The 17,065-nt window shown below is 39.0% G+C and overlaps 1 protein-coding gene across 1 annotated transcript; it reads right to left on the minus strand.

Moving 5' to 3' along the window:
* Positions 1–4,547: 4,547 nt before the first annotated feature.
* On the minus strand, positions 4,548–11,200 carry LOC125298072 (CMRF35-like molecule 1). Its single transcript, XM_048248721.1, has 7 exons — positions 11,118–11,200; positions 8,294–8,659; positions 7,845–7,865; positions 6,944–6,979; positions 6,325–6,429; positions 6,125–6,180; positions 4,548–5,669 (listed from the first exon to the last, which is right to left on the minus strand). Exons 1-7 carry the CDS (start codon positions 11,161–11,163, stop codon positions 5,364–5,366), a joined length of 936 nt encoding a protein of 311 aa, XP_048104678.1. The 5' UTR covers positions 11,164–11,200; the 3' UTR covers positions 4,548–5,363.
* Between the last annotated feature and the right edge of the window lie 5,865 nt (positions 11,201–17,065).

Raw genomic sequence — 17,065 nt, forward strand, 5'->3', positions numbered from 1 at the left:
TGTCTCTTCTCCCATTGGTGAGCATTGAACAGTAGTAGAGATGTTGTGCATCTGCTTTGGTGAGATTTACAATTTGCAGAGAACAACCACTGCTACTGTTCCCACAGTTCACTGTGACTCTTTGTGCATAGTTGTCAATCTTAGAGAGATTAACAGGGAATCTAGAGATTTGGTTTGTCCAGAAAGCTTCTTTAACTGTAAGATAACTGGGGTAGGTGTAAGAGCAGGATATGGTGACTGATGATCCCTCCAGAGCACAGATGTGTGTTGGGCTGTAAGTGACTCTCAACTCACCCAAACCCCCTACAACAGAAAACAGGCGTAAAACAGATTAAATTAGGAGAGGATGTCTTGACTACTGAAGGTAAATGCAGATTTTGGGTCACCACATACAGTGCCAATAATTGTGAGCAAAGTGTTTTTGTTAAACATATTTATTTTCATTGTGAGATTACATTAAATCACCAACAGATTATGTTTTATACTGGTTTTTAGTCAACTTTAGCAGAGGTGCCAATAATTCTGCGTGTGTGTGTTTATGTGTTTGTGTGCGTGTCGTGTGTGTGCATGTATGTGTGCATGTGTAGTGTGTGTTTACGTGTGTGTGTGTGTGTGTGTGTGTGTGTGTGTGTGTGTGTGTATGTGTACGTAAATAAAGCAAATCAGGGAACCACCTTCTCTTTGAGATAAGTGCCATGGGATCTTTAACAACCATGGTGAGTCAGGACCTCAATTTAACATTCATGCAAAGGAAAACATCTTCTGCAGTACAGTGTCCCTGTCACTGCAATAGGACATTGGGATTGATATTTGTTTGGTGGCTTTTGGCCACAGGGATAAGTGCCAACTACTGGCCAGCCACCAACACCACTACCAGAAGGAAAACTACTAATCCTAGGAGGTCTCTTATCCAAGTACTAACTAAAATAAGTCACGCTTGTCAAATTGTGTTCATTTCCTACTTTGCTCCTGCTTAGCTTCAGTAATTCAGCAAAGGCAGGGTATCTGCTGGTCTGGCTGCTGGCTAAAAACAAAAGGTGAAAGGCATATACTTGTATAATTCTAACTGTCTCACAGAATTGCATTATGCACACTGAATTATCACTGGTATCTGCTAGACAACAAGTGTGTGTGTGTGTGTGTGTGTGTGCATGTGTATGCATGCGTACATATACTGTATGTGTATGTGTGTGTATCTGTTTATGCACATGTGTGCATATGAAATGGGTTAACATGACCCCTGGAGGCAAACATACGCAAAAATTGGTCATCCTAGGCCATCCTACAATTCTCAAGATATTCACTGAAAACTATCTTGGTTTACAGTCACTAAATGTACACATTAATTTATTGTATGCCCCCCATGAACGAAAGTCCACAAAACTGACATCCATTCAGAGGGTGTCATAATGATCCTCCACTTTCAATTTTGTGCAGTTTTGACCATGTCAGCCAGAGATATTGTAGTTACAACACCTCATTTTTTGCTTTTTTATTTTTAACTAGGTGGCACTATACATGAAATGAGTGGTTATGGGATGGGTTGACATGGCCCCTTAAGACCAACATACAAAAAAGGTGGTCCTCCTAGGCCCTACAGTTCTCGAGAGATTCACAGAAAACTGTGTCCGGCCACCTACAGGCCAGTTGGTGTACAGTAACATAGATTGTACTTGTAAAAACAAAGCTGATACTTACTGTAGATCATGATCAGAAGGTGTAGGACAAGAGACCGTGACATCATTGTGAACCCAGTTAATACTGAGAGACACATGCATGTATGGTTATGGTTGTGTTTGCTTAGATGACAGTTATATATCCAAGGTGACTTACAACATAGAATGACAATCAACTTCACAATAGCATTGTTTGATGTCAAGAAAAATCAAATAGATTTAAAAATAGAACAGCATGCCGTGCCCCCTTTCCCAACTACCACTGCTTTCTAGCCTCTGGCCACTCTAAACGAATATTCAACACATGTACCATTTTGGGTCTGGGAAGACGCATTGGCATGTGTGATCATTGCATACATAGTGCATAGTTGTACATGCCCATACACACTTTGCAAAGGTAAAGATATTAAACACACAAAGTGTAGTTACATCTACATCACCTACAGTAGGTAAAGATATTAAACACACAAAGTGTAGTTACCTCTACATCAACTAGTTGCTGACTTGTCATGGAAGAGGAATGCAAATACTTTACAACACACGATAAATTAACCTGTAAAACAAGGAACTCATAAGATTAGTATGCCTGTTGTGATGTCAGACATGCATCTTCCTCATTTCTTTGAACCACAAGAGGTTGCCTTCTTGTGGCTAACTGTTCTCACAAAATCACACTTCTCAATTTCTCTCCATCTCTACTCTTTCTGCAACGTCTTGTAAACCGCATGTTGCTTAATGATTGCTTATACATGTGTGTGTGTGTGTGTGTGTGCGTGCGTGTGTTAAAATGGTTAGCCTTGACTTGTGCTGGAGGGGGATTTCACAGATCATATAAAGGCCTAGTACACATCACAGGGGGCAAGGAATATGTATTCTTGACATCTCGGTCACTTAATTTCATCTTATTACACGGCTCTTCACAAGGCAAGTAGAACGCTCCATTGACTTGAATGGGATTCCCCAAAGTTCTAGCGGTCATTATTTCCAAGGAAAGGACCTCTGAAAAAAATAATGACCGCTGTCAATGACAACGGAGTTTGTGCTTCTAATTCAGGTATTTCATATCAATACGCAAGGACTGGAACTTCATTCAAAAGTGAAAGCAGACGGTTGATCAGCTGTGTTCTAAAGAATGTTTGATTCAAGTTCAGCGTGTGTTGTTGCGAACTATTTGTTTCTCAGCAAATGCCACGATGAACGGTAACAAATAGGCTAGGCTATGTAGGCTAAAGTTATATTGTGGGGAGTTTATTATTTAGTTTTGGCAAGCAGCCGTGTAATAAGTGGGATAATGTATAGAATGCCGGTCATTATTGGGAAAATAAGTCCCTTCAGGGCGGAACAAGACCGGTTTGCCCTGTCGGGACTTATTTTCCCAATAATGACCGGCGTTCTATACATTATCCCTTACTTGACATAAAGCTCAGTCTATGGGCTCTATTGGGTCAAAACAAAACCATGTGGTTTTATTTGTTAATTGAGAATGTCATAAAACTATTCTGATGAGCTAGGTAGAACGACAAATTTGTTACAGTCTGATGATGACAGATGGATTGAGTGTCTCTAAGGATTACCAGCTGGCTCACAGACATATTACTAAATGGCTGAATATTTGGTATCACTTTTTAATTCACTTCAGTTGTCCATGTGATTATTTTCAAAGATTTGTTCCAAACTGGAAGTGGCTGTGATGTTGACATGGCTGTAAGCACTCGCAGGAACTCGCAGGAACAAAGCCAATTTGATTGTAAACAAATTTGTAATAGACAAATCGTTCACCTAGCATAGTTATACAGCATGGACGTAGCGAAAAATCCTACCAAAAAATCCAGCCATGCAACTTCCAAGAGTGGCTCCCCGCTAAATCTCGTGAGAATAGTAAAACATTACCTTGTCATTAGATATAGCTCAATTTTGCCTGTTGCTAATCCTTCACCTCCAAAACAAAAGCATTTGCATTGTGTACGGTACAGGGGGGATAAGTCACAAGAAGTTTGCTATTTACAACAGCAGAGTGAAGTATAAATACATCACTACTCTAGAGCGTGCTCTACAGTTGCCGAAAATACCTAAACCTGCATAGTGTACCTTTAATGTCAAGCAATATAAGATTGGCTGAGATATAAGGTCACTTTCTTTTTAGTTATTACAATTTTATTATTACCATTTTACTTACAATTGTGGGTAATTTGCGGGTAAGTCACTAAAAAAAAAAAAAAAAAAAAAAAAAAACGTATTACTGAAATATCACCTAAAGCCTTACAAAAAAGCAATAGGTTAAGACTGTCTAACTGTCTAAAACATCGTTGGCTGCCGCCAATTTTATAAAGATGTAGTGTGTGTCAGGCTGTGTGAGTGGAGACCATGCAAGAACAAAAATAAGGATGGAAGATTCAAAATTAGACTCAGTGTGCTTTCTGTTATGAGCACGTTTCTTCCTTTAGCTTAAAATCTTGGTCGGGTTGAACTATCACATTGGGCAGGTTCAGGTCACCCAGTGAAATGAACCCTGCATCACTGGAGACAGACAAATCTGAGTCCTGCACGGGTCCAATTTTGGAGACCCACCCGGCCCGTACCCGCAAAGTTCAGCACCAGATCCGACCCGTCACCCATGATAATATCAAAATTAAATCCACACCCGTCGGCCAGATCCGTTAATATTTGGCCCTTTACCCAACGCGTGCCCCTGATAAATAGCTAGCTAAAATCATTCCATTTGTATGTGCTTTATTTTTATCTCACACCTCTCAACATCACAACACTGGATCTCTATAGGCTAATGAAACAGCCTCGGGGCGCTTTCTTTCACGCTATTGGAGCACGTAGGGCTACAAAAATAGCCTAATACAAACATTTAACTGGCCCCTGTCAACTTTCACATTTTATTTGAGTATTTCGCATTCAATCTAAATCTTAAGTCAATGAACCAGCCTAAAGTGCGCTTTATTTTGCGCGATTCAAGTAGCCTACCATCGGCACCTTTTCTTTAACATTTTGCATTAGGGCTAAATAATGAACCATAACCCAACACTTGCTGCATCAAATCATTACACAAATAGACCTATTAATGTTACAAGAAAAAAACTATTACAAGAAAAAATACAACCTGAGCCTGTCAACAATGGATAGCCTATATGTAGGCCTATGCCTATGCTGGCAACGCTCCAACTACAAGATGCATCGAACAAATCAAAGTCGCAGTAGTGACGTGATGGTCAAAGGTCGTAGCCTATCGTTGACTAAAACACATATTTACAATGTGGTAATGGTAATTTAGACATACAAATATTGTACATATTTTTCATTTATGTTTTTTTAAGCAAACTAAAATACTGTTTTGGTTCTCATCCGCTACCCGCCAGCAAGGAGTTCATTATCCACCTGCATCCCCGTCTGTGAATTTTAGGAATGTCACAATCCACCCATTTTAGCAACTTTTATGCGGGTACCCGACCTGTTGCAGGACTCTGAGACAAATCTATCAGTACAAAAACTTAACCAAACGCCACATCACAGTTTCAAACAATAGTTTCACATATTATCAACCAAAAAATATAAGATTAAGTTACAGTCTTCAGGAGAGATCCATAAGATGTGTATTAATGCAAATGCACAATGTGTTTGTAAAAAAAAGGTGCAACAGCAACTTAAAAAAAAAGTAATCATAGAAGGTAGTCAGATTATTTAAAATGGGAGCCTTGAGTTTCTCCCATGAGGCTTCATAGCTCTTGACAACGGATGTCCCATGGTGATGTACTCGTTGTCCACGCTCCTTACAGAACTTGACACGGCCACCTTGGCCTTCCTCAAGGGCACAGCACTCATCGTCTGGTACACAGAGTCAGGGGAAGCTGAGTTGCTGGGCTTCAGGGCCAAGTACGTGGGCTCAATCTGAGATGGAGTGATTGTGGTGCTGGTGCAGGTAGCTGAGGGGTTTGGAGGGTCCCAATCAGGCTCAAACGCTGAGGCTGGAGCTGGATGATAGTTTTCCTGAGGGGTGACAGAGGTGACAGTATGGTGTAAAAAGGCGAGTGTACAATATGATTTACGGCTGCTATGTGTAGTTCGTTTTAGTTTAAAACATTAAAAGATGATCTAGAAATAAAAAAAATAATGTGAAGAATGAACTGTTTTGATGTAAAACACACGTGTGCCCAGATATCCAATGAAGTTAGCATGCAACTCCGCTAACTCTGGACTGACCCTCTTGTAATACAGTCCGCTAACGCTTGACTGGCCCTCTTTCAATACCATGTTTTACTCTTGGCACTATATATTAAATGTAATGGACTGGCCCTCTTGTAATACCCTGTTCTACTTGTAGCACAATATATTAACTGGCTGAGGGGAAGCTGTAGCGCAGGTGGCTAAAGCAACTACACCAAGTTCAGTTCCATGTTCCAATTTCCCAATTGTAACCAAATAAAGACTGCCCTTGCACTTACTGCTGCTGTGTCTCTACTTGACTGTGGGAGGGAGCCAGTAATTGTGGATACACAATCTGTCAATAAAAAGAACAAATAAACAAAAACAAAATATGTTTACATCTTCATAGACATTGGTACTACATATTTGGACAATTATGTGCATCTGAATGATAAAACTATATTTACATAAATTTCTCTGTTTATGTAGACGTGCGTACCTAAAGTCTTTGAGTCTTTTCGTCTCTTTTGGAGGTGAAACAGCAACAGGACACAGACCGCTATTAGAATCAGAATAAACCCCACAACAGTACCTGCCAGTACACCTACAAACAGGAGAAATCAGAGTAAGAGATTTAATATGATATAATATGACAGCATTTAATATGAACAAACAAGAGTACAGATGAAAAGAGATAATGTGTATTAGAGTCGGTGGTAGGATGATGGCTAAGGAAATTGGCTAGTATGCAGTAGCCGAGTGAGTTTGATTCCCGACTGCCACTGTTGTGCCCTTGAGCAAGGCACTTAACCCTGAGTGGTTCCAGGATTCACTAGTTAACACTAACAGTGAAATCATACATGTTGGAAGAAGATTATTGATATTTGAAATCAAAAACCAATGAATGTTTACAGTAATTAGCATACAAAAAAAAATGGGTAAGAAGTGGGAAAGGCCAAAAGGTCAGGTTCGTCCATGACACAACTCAGTGTAGAGTTAATGTCCTACAGTAGGACACAGGGCAGCGGTCAGGTTCGTCCATGACACAACTCAGTGTAGAGTTAATGGCCTACAGTAGGACACAGGGCAGCGGGGGAGAGGGTCATAGCAACACTTACTTGTGTTTGATTTTCCTTTTTCAGTTGTGGCAAATTCTGTGAAAGACAGATATCCAGAATGAATAAGAAGACTAATTAGACAGTTATTGAGACAGATGTCATCAACAAAAACAAAACTACACCCTGCGACCCACAAATAGCGCTGCATGTTGTCTGCAGTCTACATTTCTATAAAGAAACAGGCATGGCAGTGAAGCTGGGAAGCCATTTTCCATCTAATGCCATTACAGATCCTAGATAAAAGATAAAGATTAATTTTCATCCACATCCGAATGCATTGAGAGAGGTATAAAAGTGCTTAAAATTACCAGGCAATAGAGAAATGTAGGCGTAAGAAGATAAAGGATTGGAAAATAGATAACAATACACAACATGATCACTTCAGGCACATACATTTACCTTGATTTGGTGCTATGTAATGATCAACAAAATGGATACCCATTTAGCATTAACGGTTTCTATTTTTTATTCTAAAACTAAAGTTGTGACAGTAAGGTTGCCAGGTGTCCATCAGCGATGTCGAAAACTCTGTTTCTCCATATTGTTAGTGTATATCAAAATTAGTTTGAAGCCATTATTTTAGGGCAAAAAAAAAACATTTAAACACGATGTTGTGATAAAGTAGACACATAGATAACATTTTCACATAGATCCCCGTTTCTCGAGGTCACCGAACACTGTCAGTATACGAACAAAAATACCCCAATGAGCATGTCTGTGAGCTCCTATTTACATGCCCATGACTGAGTTAGCTGCTGGCTCTACCAACTCGAGGTAAAACTGATTTTTTTTTTCATACTGAAAGTACTATGTCAAAAAATGCCGGATTTCTCCTTTAAGCTGTGGGGGTGTTAAGCTCACCACATATTTGAGATTGGGACGCTAATTTGATTTATCTTACCTGTTGGGTGTTCTGACACGGCTGGAGTCACAGTATGAGACAAACAAACAAACAAACAAACACAATATTGTCCTATCAGTCTTGGATCAGTACAATGATATTGAAAGAACCTTTTTGCAATTGCAATTGTGATGCAATTTTTGTGGGAAATTAGCTTTTTTGCTCTTCTGTGTGCGTGTAAAAACCCAGTTCCACACCATTAGCGTAGCTTAGCATAATTGACTGGAAGTGGGTTGTTCCAGTTAGCCTATGCCTCCCTTTTAGGGTTAGAAGGCAAATAAGCTAATTTCCCAAAAAAGTTGGCGTGTCCATTTAATATAATTACAATAATAACATCATGTTGGAATATATAAATATATCATTTATAATATAGAATTATAATATAATTCAATTAATTCATAATCCAATATAAAATAATGGGAAAATAAAAGTTATATAATGATACATACGCTGTAGAACTTGTAACTGTATCTCAGTGTACACATCAGATTTTCCAAATCCTGTTTTTATGGCACACCAGTACTGTCCATAATCCCCTGCACTCAGTCCAGTGATGGTCACAGTGAGGCCTCTAGCAGTGGTGTCATCATGCAGAGAGAATCTGCCATTGACTGCTTTGGTCTGACCATTTTCAGTCTTAACTATGTTATCTGTCTGACCTGCTGTAATCTGGACTGGAATGTCTTTATGTCCAAAGTGACACGACCCTCTGCAGAGGTACTTGGAGTATTCCTCATATCCAGAGTCATAAGGGCATCTGAACACAGCGTCACCTCCAACATATCCAGTCACGTCAATCGCATGCACACCAGAGCCTGAAACACACACACACACACACACACACAACCACAGCAGAGATGAGAAAGCAATATAAATGACTTGATTGACAGACAGATAGACAAAAAGATCCACAGATAGACACACACACACACACACACACACACACACACACACACAACCACAGCAGAGATAAGAAAGCAATATACTGTAAATGACTTGATTGACAGACAGATAGACAAAAAGATCCACAGATAGATAGACATACACACACACACACACACACACACACACACACACACACACACACACACACATTCTGCAGACTCCACCATGACAGATGGAAACTTTTACATGAGCAGTAGGCTCGCATTCAAAACCCTGTGGTTTTTTATCTTCTCTAACTGCATGAAAAGTATATGGGGCAGTCTCAAAATGAGCAAGGTACTTTTTCAGCGCAAGAAACAAAAAAAGGTTCACTCTCAACCTCCATAATGGCTCACCCAAGCAAACACTTTTGACATTTTAACAGTCCGTCTTTATACTCATCCTCTAGTACCATTAATTGTAGTAGTAGTTATTGTTACCTAAGGTTTCCTTTGCAATAGTGTGAGAATGTTATTTGATGTTTTGTAAGTTACTTTTGGACAACAATCTATCTGCAAAATTAATACTTTTAAATGTACTATTGATATATCATCTTATCACTTGTGCATCATTGAAGCAGTTTCTCCCCATCTTGAACAAATGCCTTAGTATATCCATGCAACTGATTTTGTACAAATGTCGGCTGTTTTTTTTTTCTTCCAATGGCTAATGTCATGTTGGTCAAAAGGCACTATACTGGTTCCCTGGTGAATAGTCCTACCCCATAAAACAAATTGACCTTATTTCATCGCTTCTGCCATTACATGTAAATGTGTTGAACTAGCTGTCATAACTATTTGTCAAGGTCGGTCTATAGCATATAAAAATATATGTGACCTGACAGACAGGAACGTCAGAATGTATAAAAAGGTGTACATTGATGAACTGCTCTGACCAAGGCATGTTTTAATGTATATTAGTATTTTTTTTATTTAATACAGTAGTTTTTTGAGGAACCATTTAAGAAAAAGTATGACAACAGCCGTCTCAAACCATTTTCAATGTGATAATATAATAATAATAATAATAATAATAATAATAAGCTTTATTTATAGCACCTTTCACAGAATGCAGCTCAAAGTGCTTTACATTTGAAGCATGTAACACAATAATAGTCAGTCATTATCAATCACTTTTCTTCATTGCTGGGGGCGTTTATGATTCACTCAGCAACATATCAAAAATATAAAAAATAACATGTCATAAGACTGGCAGCCTTAACCCTTTACCCCCCATAAGCACGCCATATGGCAATTGTGGCAAGGAAAAACTCCCATATTCCAGGAAGAAACCTTGAGCAGAACCTGACTTAATAGGGGGAGCAGTATGAATGGCAGCAGATGTAGAATAATCTGAAAAAGTACTCTACAGGATAAGATGAGTTAACTAAAAGCTTTCCTGTACAGGTATGTTTTCAGATCTTTTTTAAAAATATTTACTGAACTCGCCTGCTTGATGTACAGAGGCAGGGTGTTCCATAGTTTGGGGGCATAATGGATAAACGCAGCTTCTCCACTTTGCTTGTGGAGCACTTTGGGTACGATTAAAATATTAGAATTTGATGATCTAAGTTTCCTTTGTGGTTGATAAGATATTAAAAGCTCAGAGATATATGAAGGTGCTATGCCATTCAGAGCTTTGTAGGTAATTAACATAACCTTAAAATCAATTCTATAGGAAATAGGGAGCCAGTGCAGTTCAGCCAACACAGTGGTGATGTGTTCTCTCTTCTTGGTCTTAGTTAAAAGTCTAGCCGCAGAGTTCTGTATGAGTGCCAATTTCTTTTGAAGGTAGTGTGGACCTGGCAAACTGACATAACTTTGTCTTTATTCATAAGTTTGATAATCTAACAATCAACTATCAGTATATGACAGAAATGTTTGCCGCAGAGTTCTGTATGAGTGATGACCCTTTCCCTTGAGTTAAAGGTTCAACAAAAAGTAATACTATTTATGGTAACATTTAGTGATGAAAAGAAGCATTTAATCACAAATAAGAATGTATTTACTTATGGTTTTAAAAGTATTATTACTATAATTATCCTTACAATTATTATTATTAACAGTATTAAGTTACACAAAGGATACCCCATAGGTAAGGCATACAGTGATGCTTTGCTTTTTAAATGTATTTTTGTAAACTTTTTAACACGTCTGGTCCTCTTATCCAGTACCAGTCAATTTGAGCCTGTGACCTCAGACTTTCATGTGTTTTACAGCTTACACAACTAAAACCAGTCACAATATAATGACATCCTGTAGGGAAGTAAGCCTGATTGGCTTTTTGGTTTAAATGAATACTGTTATTTTAAATTCTTATTATGTTAAAACATAAGAGAAGTTGTCTTACCTGACTCCAGACAGGACAAAAGGATGAGAAGCAGAAATGTTGTCATGTTGATGTGCGTTTTCTGGTGCTGTTACATACTGAACTTGGACACACACACACACACACATTTACTCTGTCTCTCTCTCTCTCTCTCTCTCTCTCTCTCTCTCATACACACACACATACACACATTTACTCTCTCTCTCTCTCTCTCTCTCTCTCTCTCTCTCATACACACACGGACCTACACAGACACAGGCCCTCTGTTTCAGTAGCTGTGGTGGGCAAGACGACTGCTGTTTACCACACTTGCGTATAGTGCGTTTGTTGGACAGCTTAAGCCTACAGTATCTTGTGAAACCTTGCTGTCTGCTCTCCTTTTCACTTCCGGCTGTATTGTTGCTTGTTATCATGAGTTGCTGTGTGTGTGTGTGTGTGTGTGTGTGTGTGTGTGTGTGTGTGTGTGTGTGTGTGTGTGTGTGTGTGACAGAGAAAAGAGAGAGAGAGAGAGAGAGAGAGAGAGAGGACAGATAGACCACATCTGTATTTGAGTGTGTGGTTGTGTTTCGAAAGCTTGAGCTGACCACAAGGAGGAAGCATGTAGCACATAGATAATGCCTGCACACAGACCCACACTTCACATGAATGGTTCCCTGTGCTCGGCAGACTGTGAGGGGATGCTAATCCTTGGCTGATATGTAGCATTCCTGCAAGGAAAACAACAACAACAGCAAACAACAGCAAACAACAACAACAGCAAAGCACAGACAGGCAGTGTGGGAATGTGACTCAATATCTTCTGTTGTCCCCTTTTGGTCTGAACCGGTAGTTGACTCATCACCAAAATCATGCCTTTATGCGTCACACATGTGTTTCTTTTTTCTTATAATCCATGGCTTTCTGTAAATCAGTAGTGTGCCGCCCACACACACACACACACACACACACACACACATTAACTGACAGTTAATGGAGAGGTGTCTTTATTTCACTAAAACCCAGATAAGACTCGACTGAAAAAGACATCAAGACATGTTTGTGTATACTAGTTATATTTAACCCTTTATATACTCTATTTATATCAGCCTCATATTCATATAGTTAAAAGCCTTTTTTTTTTTTAAGTATGCACCCTTGGTAACATTTAACCCATAAACACTGTGAAAATCATAATGTGAGTGATATAAAAGTATGCACCCTTGGTACCATAATACCCATACACCGTGAAAATGATATTGTGAGTGATATAAAAGTTTAAATCCACCTCTGCAAGGCTTACATAGGCGTCTGTACTTCCCTAAACCTAGATGGGACTTTATTATTGGGAAATATTCTTATTGCAATGTGTCACTGAGCCTACTGCAAATAAAGTTTCTGTTCCTCTTACTTCCTTGGAGAGACTAAAAATGTCTAAAATGTGGTCAATATCTCAAGACTTAATCATGGTGCTCTATGTAAGTCATGCAATGCTGATGTGAAGTGGATGACTCATCCTGATGTGACCCTATGGGTTCTCACATTCCCACAGCATCAGGACTGGATAGGACTTGATAGCATTATGTCATAGCATCAAGACTCCATCTGATTATAACAGTACGTAAACTTAAAGCTACATAAAATAGCAGCAGTGGCTCAGGACGTACAGTAGAGTCGTCGTCTAGCAACTGGAAGTTTGCCGGTCCTCCTGACCCTGTTGAAGTGTGCTTGAGCAAGACACTTAACCCCAGTGCTCCCGATGAGCAGGTGGGCGCCTTGCATGGCAGCCTCCGCTATCAGTGTGTTTGTAAATGGGTGAATGTGAGGCATGACAACGTAAAGCGCTTTGAGGTGCTCGGAGGAGTCAATTTTAACGCCATATAATGCAGCCCAGATAGATAGATAGATACAGATAGATAGATACTTTATTGATCCCCAAGGGGAAATTCGTGGTACAAGCCTGTGTACCATAGTGCACATTGTAGGTCCAGTTGGTTGGTCAATGTACCCAGAATCAAATTAAATAAAGATGTTTTGTTCTAACCGATGCAATTGCTGAGATATGAGCTACAGATTGGTTTGTAGAAGCACTGCAACATTTTGTCATCACTGTGTAAATGATCCATCATGATTTTATATGAAACTAATTGGCCACAAGAGGGCACTACAAATATGCACATTCAATGGTTTTGCTCATATCTCAGCAACTGCATGGGTTAGAACAAATCATCTCATTGGATTCTGACTGTGGGTCTGATTAGCTTCACTACTGTACGGATAGGGTTCTTATCGAAATCACATTTTTGACAAAAACAGCAGAGGCAGCAAGAGAGAAACATGAAAGTAACCTGCCTTACAGAACATATCCAAAGTCCACAATATTAAAAAAAAAAAAATCCTGAAATAACTGTTTTTACCAAAACAGAGCCAAGCACAGACATAATTTCCTTAGACATCAAACTTTATTTTCCAGTCATCAACTTCAGCCATTAGTCAATTAAATTGGGTTGAAAAGAAACATGCATGCTTGAATGCTGCACTTGTCTGCTGGTCAGCCAAACTGCTGTAGCTGAAAAAAAAAGAACACATGAGAGGTCCAACGTGGTTAGAGGTCATATTGAGAGGGGTCAAGTGTTGACTGACTGATGCAAGTTATCAGACAGTAAATCATGAATACCTATTCAACACACTCACACACAATCATGCTAGCTGCAAGTATCATCATCATTGTCATCATCCTCACCATCCTCTTCAAATCTGAGTTTATGGTCCGACACTTGCAGTCTCCATGGCTACAGGGAGGTTAATTGAATCTGTGAGATGCAGAACATAACATAAACCATGTCATTCAAACCAGACTTAAATATTTACGCATGAAATATTACTAAATCTGAAAAGTTTCACGTTTGGCACATGCAAATTTTACAGGACAATGAATGATGTCTGAAGAATTTTTTTTGTGGGTGCCTGTGAACGTATTAAAAGGTATGTGTGTTTACATGTGCATGCATGTGTGCTTATATGTGTGTGTGCTTGTACTCTATGTGTGTGTGTGTGTGTGTGTGTGTGTGTGTGTGAGAGAGAGAGAGAGAGAGAGAGAGAGAGAGAATATGTGTCCGTCACTCCGGTTGAGTATGCGCTCTGACTGCCTGACTCTTGCGTGTTGCGGTCAAGCTGCAGGGTTAGTACCCCGGAGACCGGGTTTGAGGCCAGGTGCTTTTTTGAGGGCTGGGCGATATGGCTGAAAACTGTATCACGATATAAGTATTTCATATCAGTCGATATCGATAATTATTGATTTTTTATTTTTTATTTTATCTATTTCAGATAAGGACCAGAAGGGAAAAAAAGTTAAATTTAAACACTTTTATTTTAAACTTAACCTTCCTCTGATTTGAATCACCTCAGTTATCAATCAAAGCAAACAGGGAAAAGAAATAGCAACACAATCATTAAAAACACTCAAATAAATAATTGTGCACATAAGTCTGAATGAGTGCACTGGTTGAAGCCTGGAAATATTGTAAACAAAGTAATTTGCTAGTTTATCATAGTAAGTCTACTGGTTAGACTGTTCAGTTTCCCCACGTGTGTTTAAGTTTCAAATGAATACTTTTTCTCCTTGGGACAGGCCCGTTTGAGTCTTGGAAAATACTTTTCCATTTGCATCGGGATTGAGTTGATTAGAATTTAGCAGTCAATTTGAATGCAACAGTTTTGAACAAATTCGTGCAGCGTGCTAATGATGCTAACCGGATTTAATAGCAATTCAGTCGTCTTGCACGATTGTGAATGTTTGGATTACATGCGCATGCTGAGGAGGGATGTACCTAGAGAGAGAGAAAGAGAGAGAGAGCGCGCACACGGGCAAGGACTCATTGAGAGTCTGTGTTGAGGTAGGCCTACTTCTATCATCTACTCTGGTGGAGTTGCACATACAAGCTACAAGGCAAGATATATTTAGCCTATTTATTTATGGACAACGTAAGGCGGGAGGTGTATGTTGCTTTTAATTATCGAATGTTCTATCGAACACATTTTTTATTGATATCGAGTACATGTCTATTGCGATACATATCGCTATCGTTTTATCGCCCAGCCCTAGTCACTCCTCACTCCCTTCGCTACATGGGTTGTGTGTGAGTGTGTGTGTGTGTGAGAAAGAGAGAGAGATATACAGATCGCCTGATGACAAGACAAACAAACAAACAAAAACATTGAAGTTCTGACATAAAACCAAGCAAGAGAAAAAGATTAGCATATCCTCAGTCCTGATAAGGGTCATCTTAGGCCTCAGCAAAGGTTCAGCTGATTTCTTCACAACAGTGGATTTATAACTCTCTCTCTCTCTCTCACTCACTTTCTCTTTCTTTCTCTCTCTCTCTCTCTCTCTCTCTATCTCTCTCATACAGTATTTTTGTCACAATATATCCATTTGTTCATAATGTTATTTAATACAATATGTTTATTACATTACAATTACTACACATTGTGCCAATTGCATAGGATTTGGATATCATTTTGCACTTGTAATTCAGTGCACACGCTCAGTGTACTGTATGTCTGACCTGTACTAGGTAACAGTTTATGATGATTTAGTCTTTTTTTTATAAAAAAAAATGACAGTGAATAAAACTGAATAATGGTGTGATGACACAATAAACCAGTTACAAATCATGTATATGTTTTATAAATGCATTGTAAGACACATGAACATGTTTTATAAATGCATTGTAAGGCACATGTATATGTTTTATAAATGCATTGTAAGGCACATGAACATGTTTTATAAATGCATTGTAAGGCACATGTATATGTTTTATAAATGCATTGTAAGACACATGAGCATGTTTTATACATGCATTGTGAGACACATGAACATGTTTTATACATGCATTGTAAGGCACATGAACATGTTTTATACATGCATTGTAAGGCACAAATGCATTGTAAGGCACATGAACATGTTTTATAAATGCATTGTGAAACACATGAACATGTTTTATAAATGCATTGTGAAACACATGATCATGTTTTATACATGCATTGTGTCGTGACTTTTATTGACATATATCCTTTAGTTTATATATCTTTTATGTAGTATCTTTATGTAGTATCTTCAATCTGTGTAATATCACTGGTGCTTCACTCCCCTCCCTGAAGGACATTTACACCACCCACCTCACCCGCAAGGCGACCAAAATTGTGAGTGATGCAAGTCACCCCGCTCACAATCTGTTTGATCTACTGCCCTCTGGGAAGAGGTACAGAAGCCTGCGCTCCCGCACTACCAGACTCACCAACAGCTTCATACACCAAGCTGTAAGGATGCTGAACTCTCTCCCTCCTCTCCCCCCTCCACCCTCAGCTACATAACATCCTGGACATTGGACCCACAATGGCCGCCTGCACTACTCCACCTGCACACTTGAACACTTGCACACTTGTACACTTTACAACTTGGTGTTGTTGTCCTGAAAACACAACACTTCTGCTGCTCTTACATAACTTGCACCACTATGCCACTTTCTTCTTTATTACTTAGGTCAAACAGTATTTTATAGTATTTTACAGTATTTGCACTAGTATTTTATTGACTGTCTATGCACAATTTGGACAAAATTTTGCTGCTCTTATTTTTTCATTATTATATGTGCCCTCTTATTTACTTATTTACTTACTTTTTTTGTTTACTTGAATGTTATGTTTGTCTGCGGACTTAAAATTGGTCAAATATGTCTTGTCTTCACCGTGGGATAGTGAGAAACGTAATTTCGATCTCTTTGTATGTCTGGAACATGTGAAGAAATTGACAATAAAGCTGACTTTGACTTTGACTTTGACTTTGATCACTGTTTTGTGAAACTGAAGTCTGTAGTATGTTCAGTGTGGGAAAGGAAGACTGGTTTAAGGGAAAGAGCAGATGGCTGACAGGGTCATCAATAAGGTTTGGCGCCAGGAAATGTGATCAAAACCCTAAAGAATGGGGAATA

Source organism: Alosa alosa, chromosome 7, assembly GCF_017589495.1.
Source record: "Alosa alosa isolate M-15738 ecotype Scorff River chromosome 7, AALO_Geno_1.1, whole genome shotgun sequence".
NCBI lineage: Eukaryota > Metazoa > Chordata > Actinopteri > Clupeiformes > Clupeidae > Alosa > Alosa alosa.

What these genes read in the sequence shown, in the direction of transcription:
- LOC125298072 (XM_048248721.1), bottom strand. Translation starts at nt 11,163, where the DNA reads ATGACAACATTTCTGCTTCTCATCCTTTTGTCCTGTCTGGAGTCAG. An exon ending in ACAGTTACAAGTTCTACAGC is followed by an intron (nt 7,866 to 8,293) that starts GTATGTATCATT and finishes CTGTGACTCCAG; the next exon opens with CCGTGTCAGAACACCCAACA. An exon ending in CAAGTAGAGACACAGCAGCA is followed by an intron (nt 5,670 to 6,124) that starts GTAAGTGCAAGG and finishes GTCACCCCTCAG; the next exon opens with GAAAACTATCATCCAGCTCC.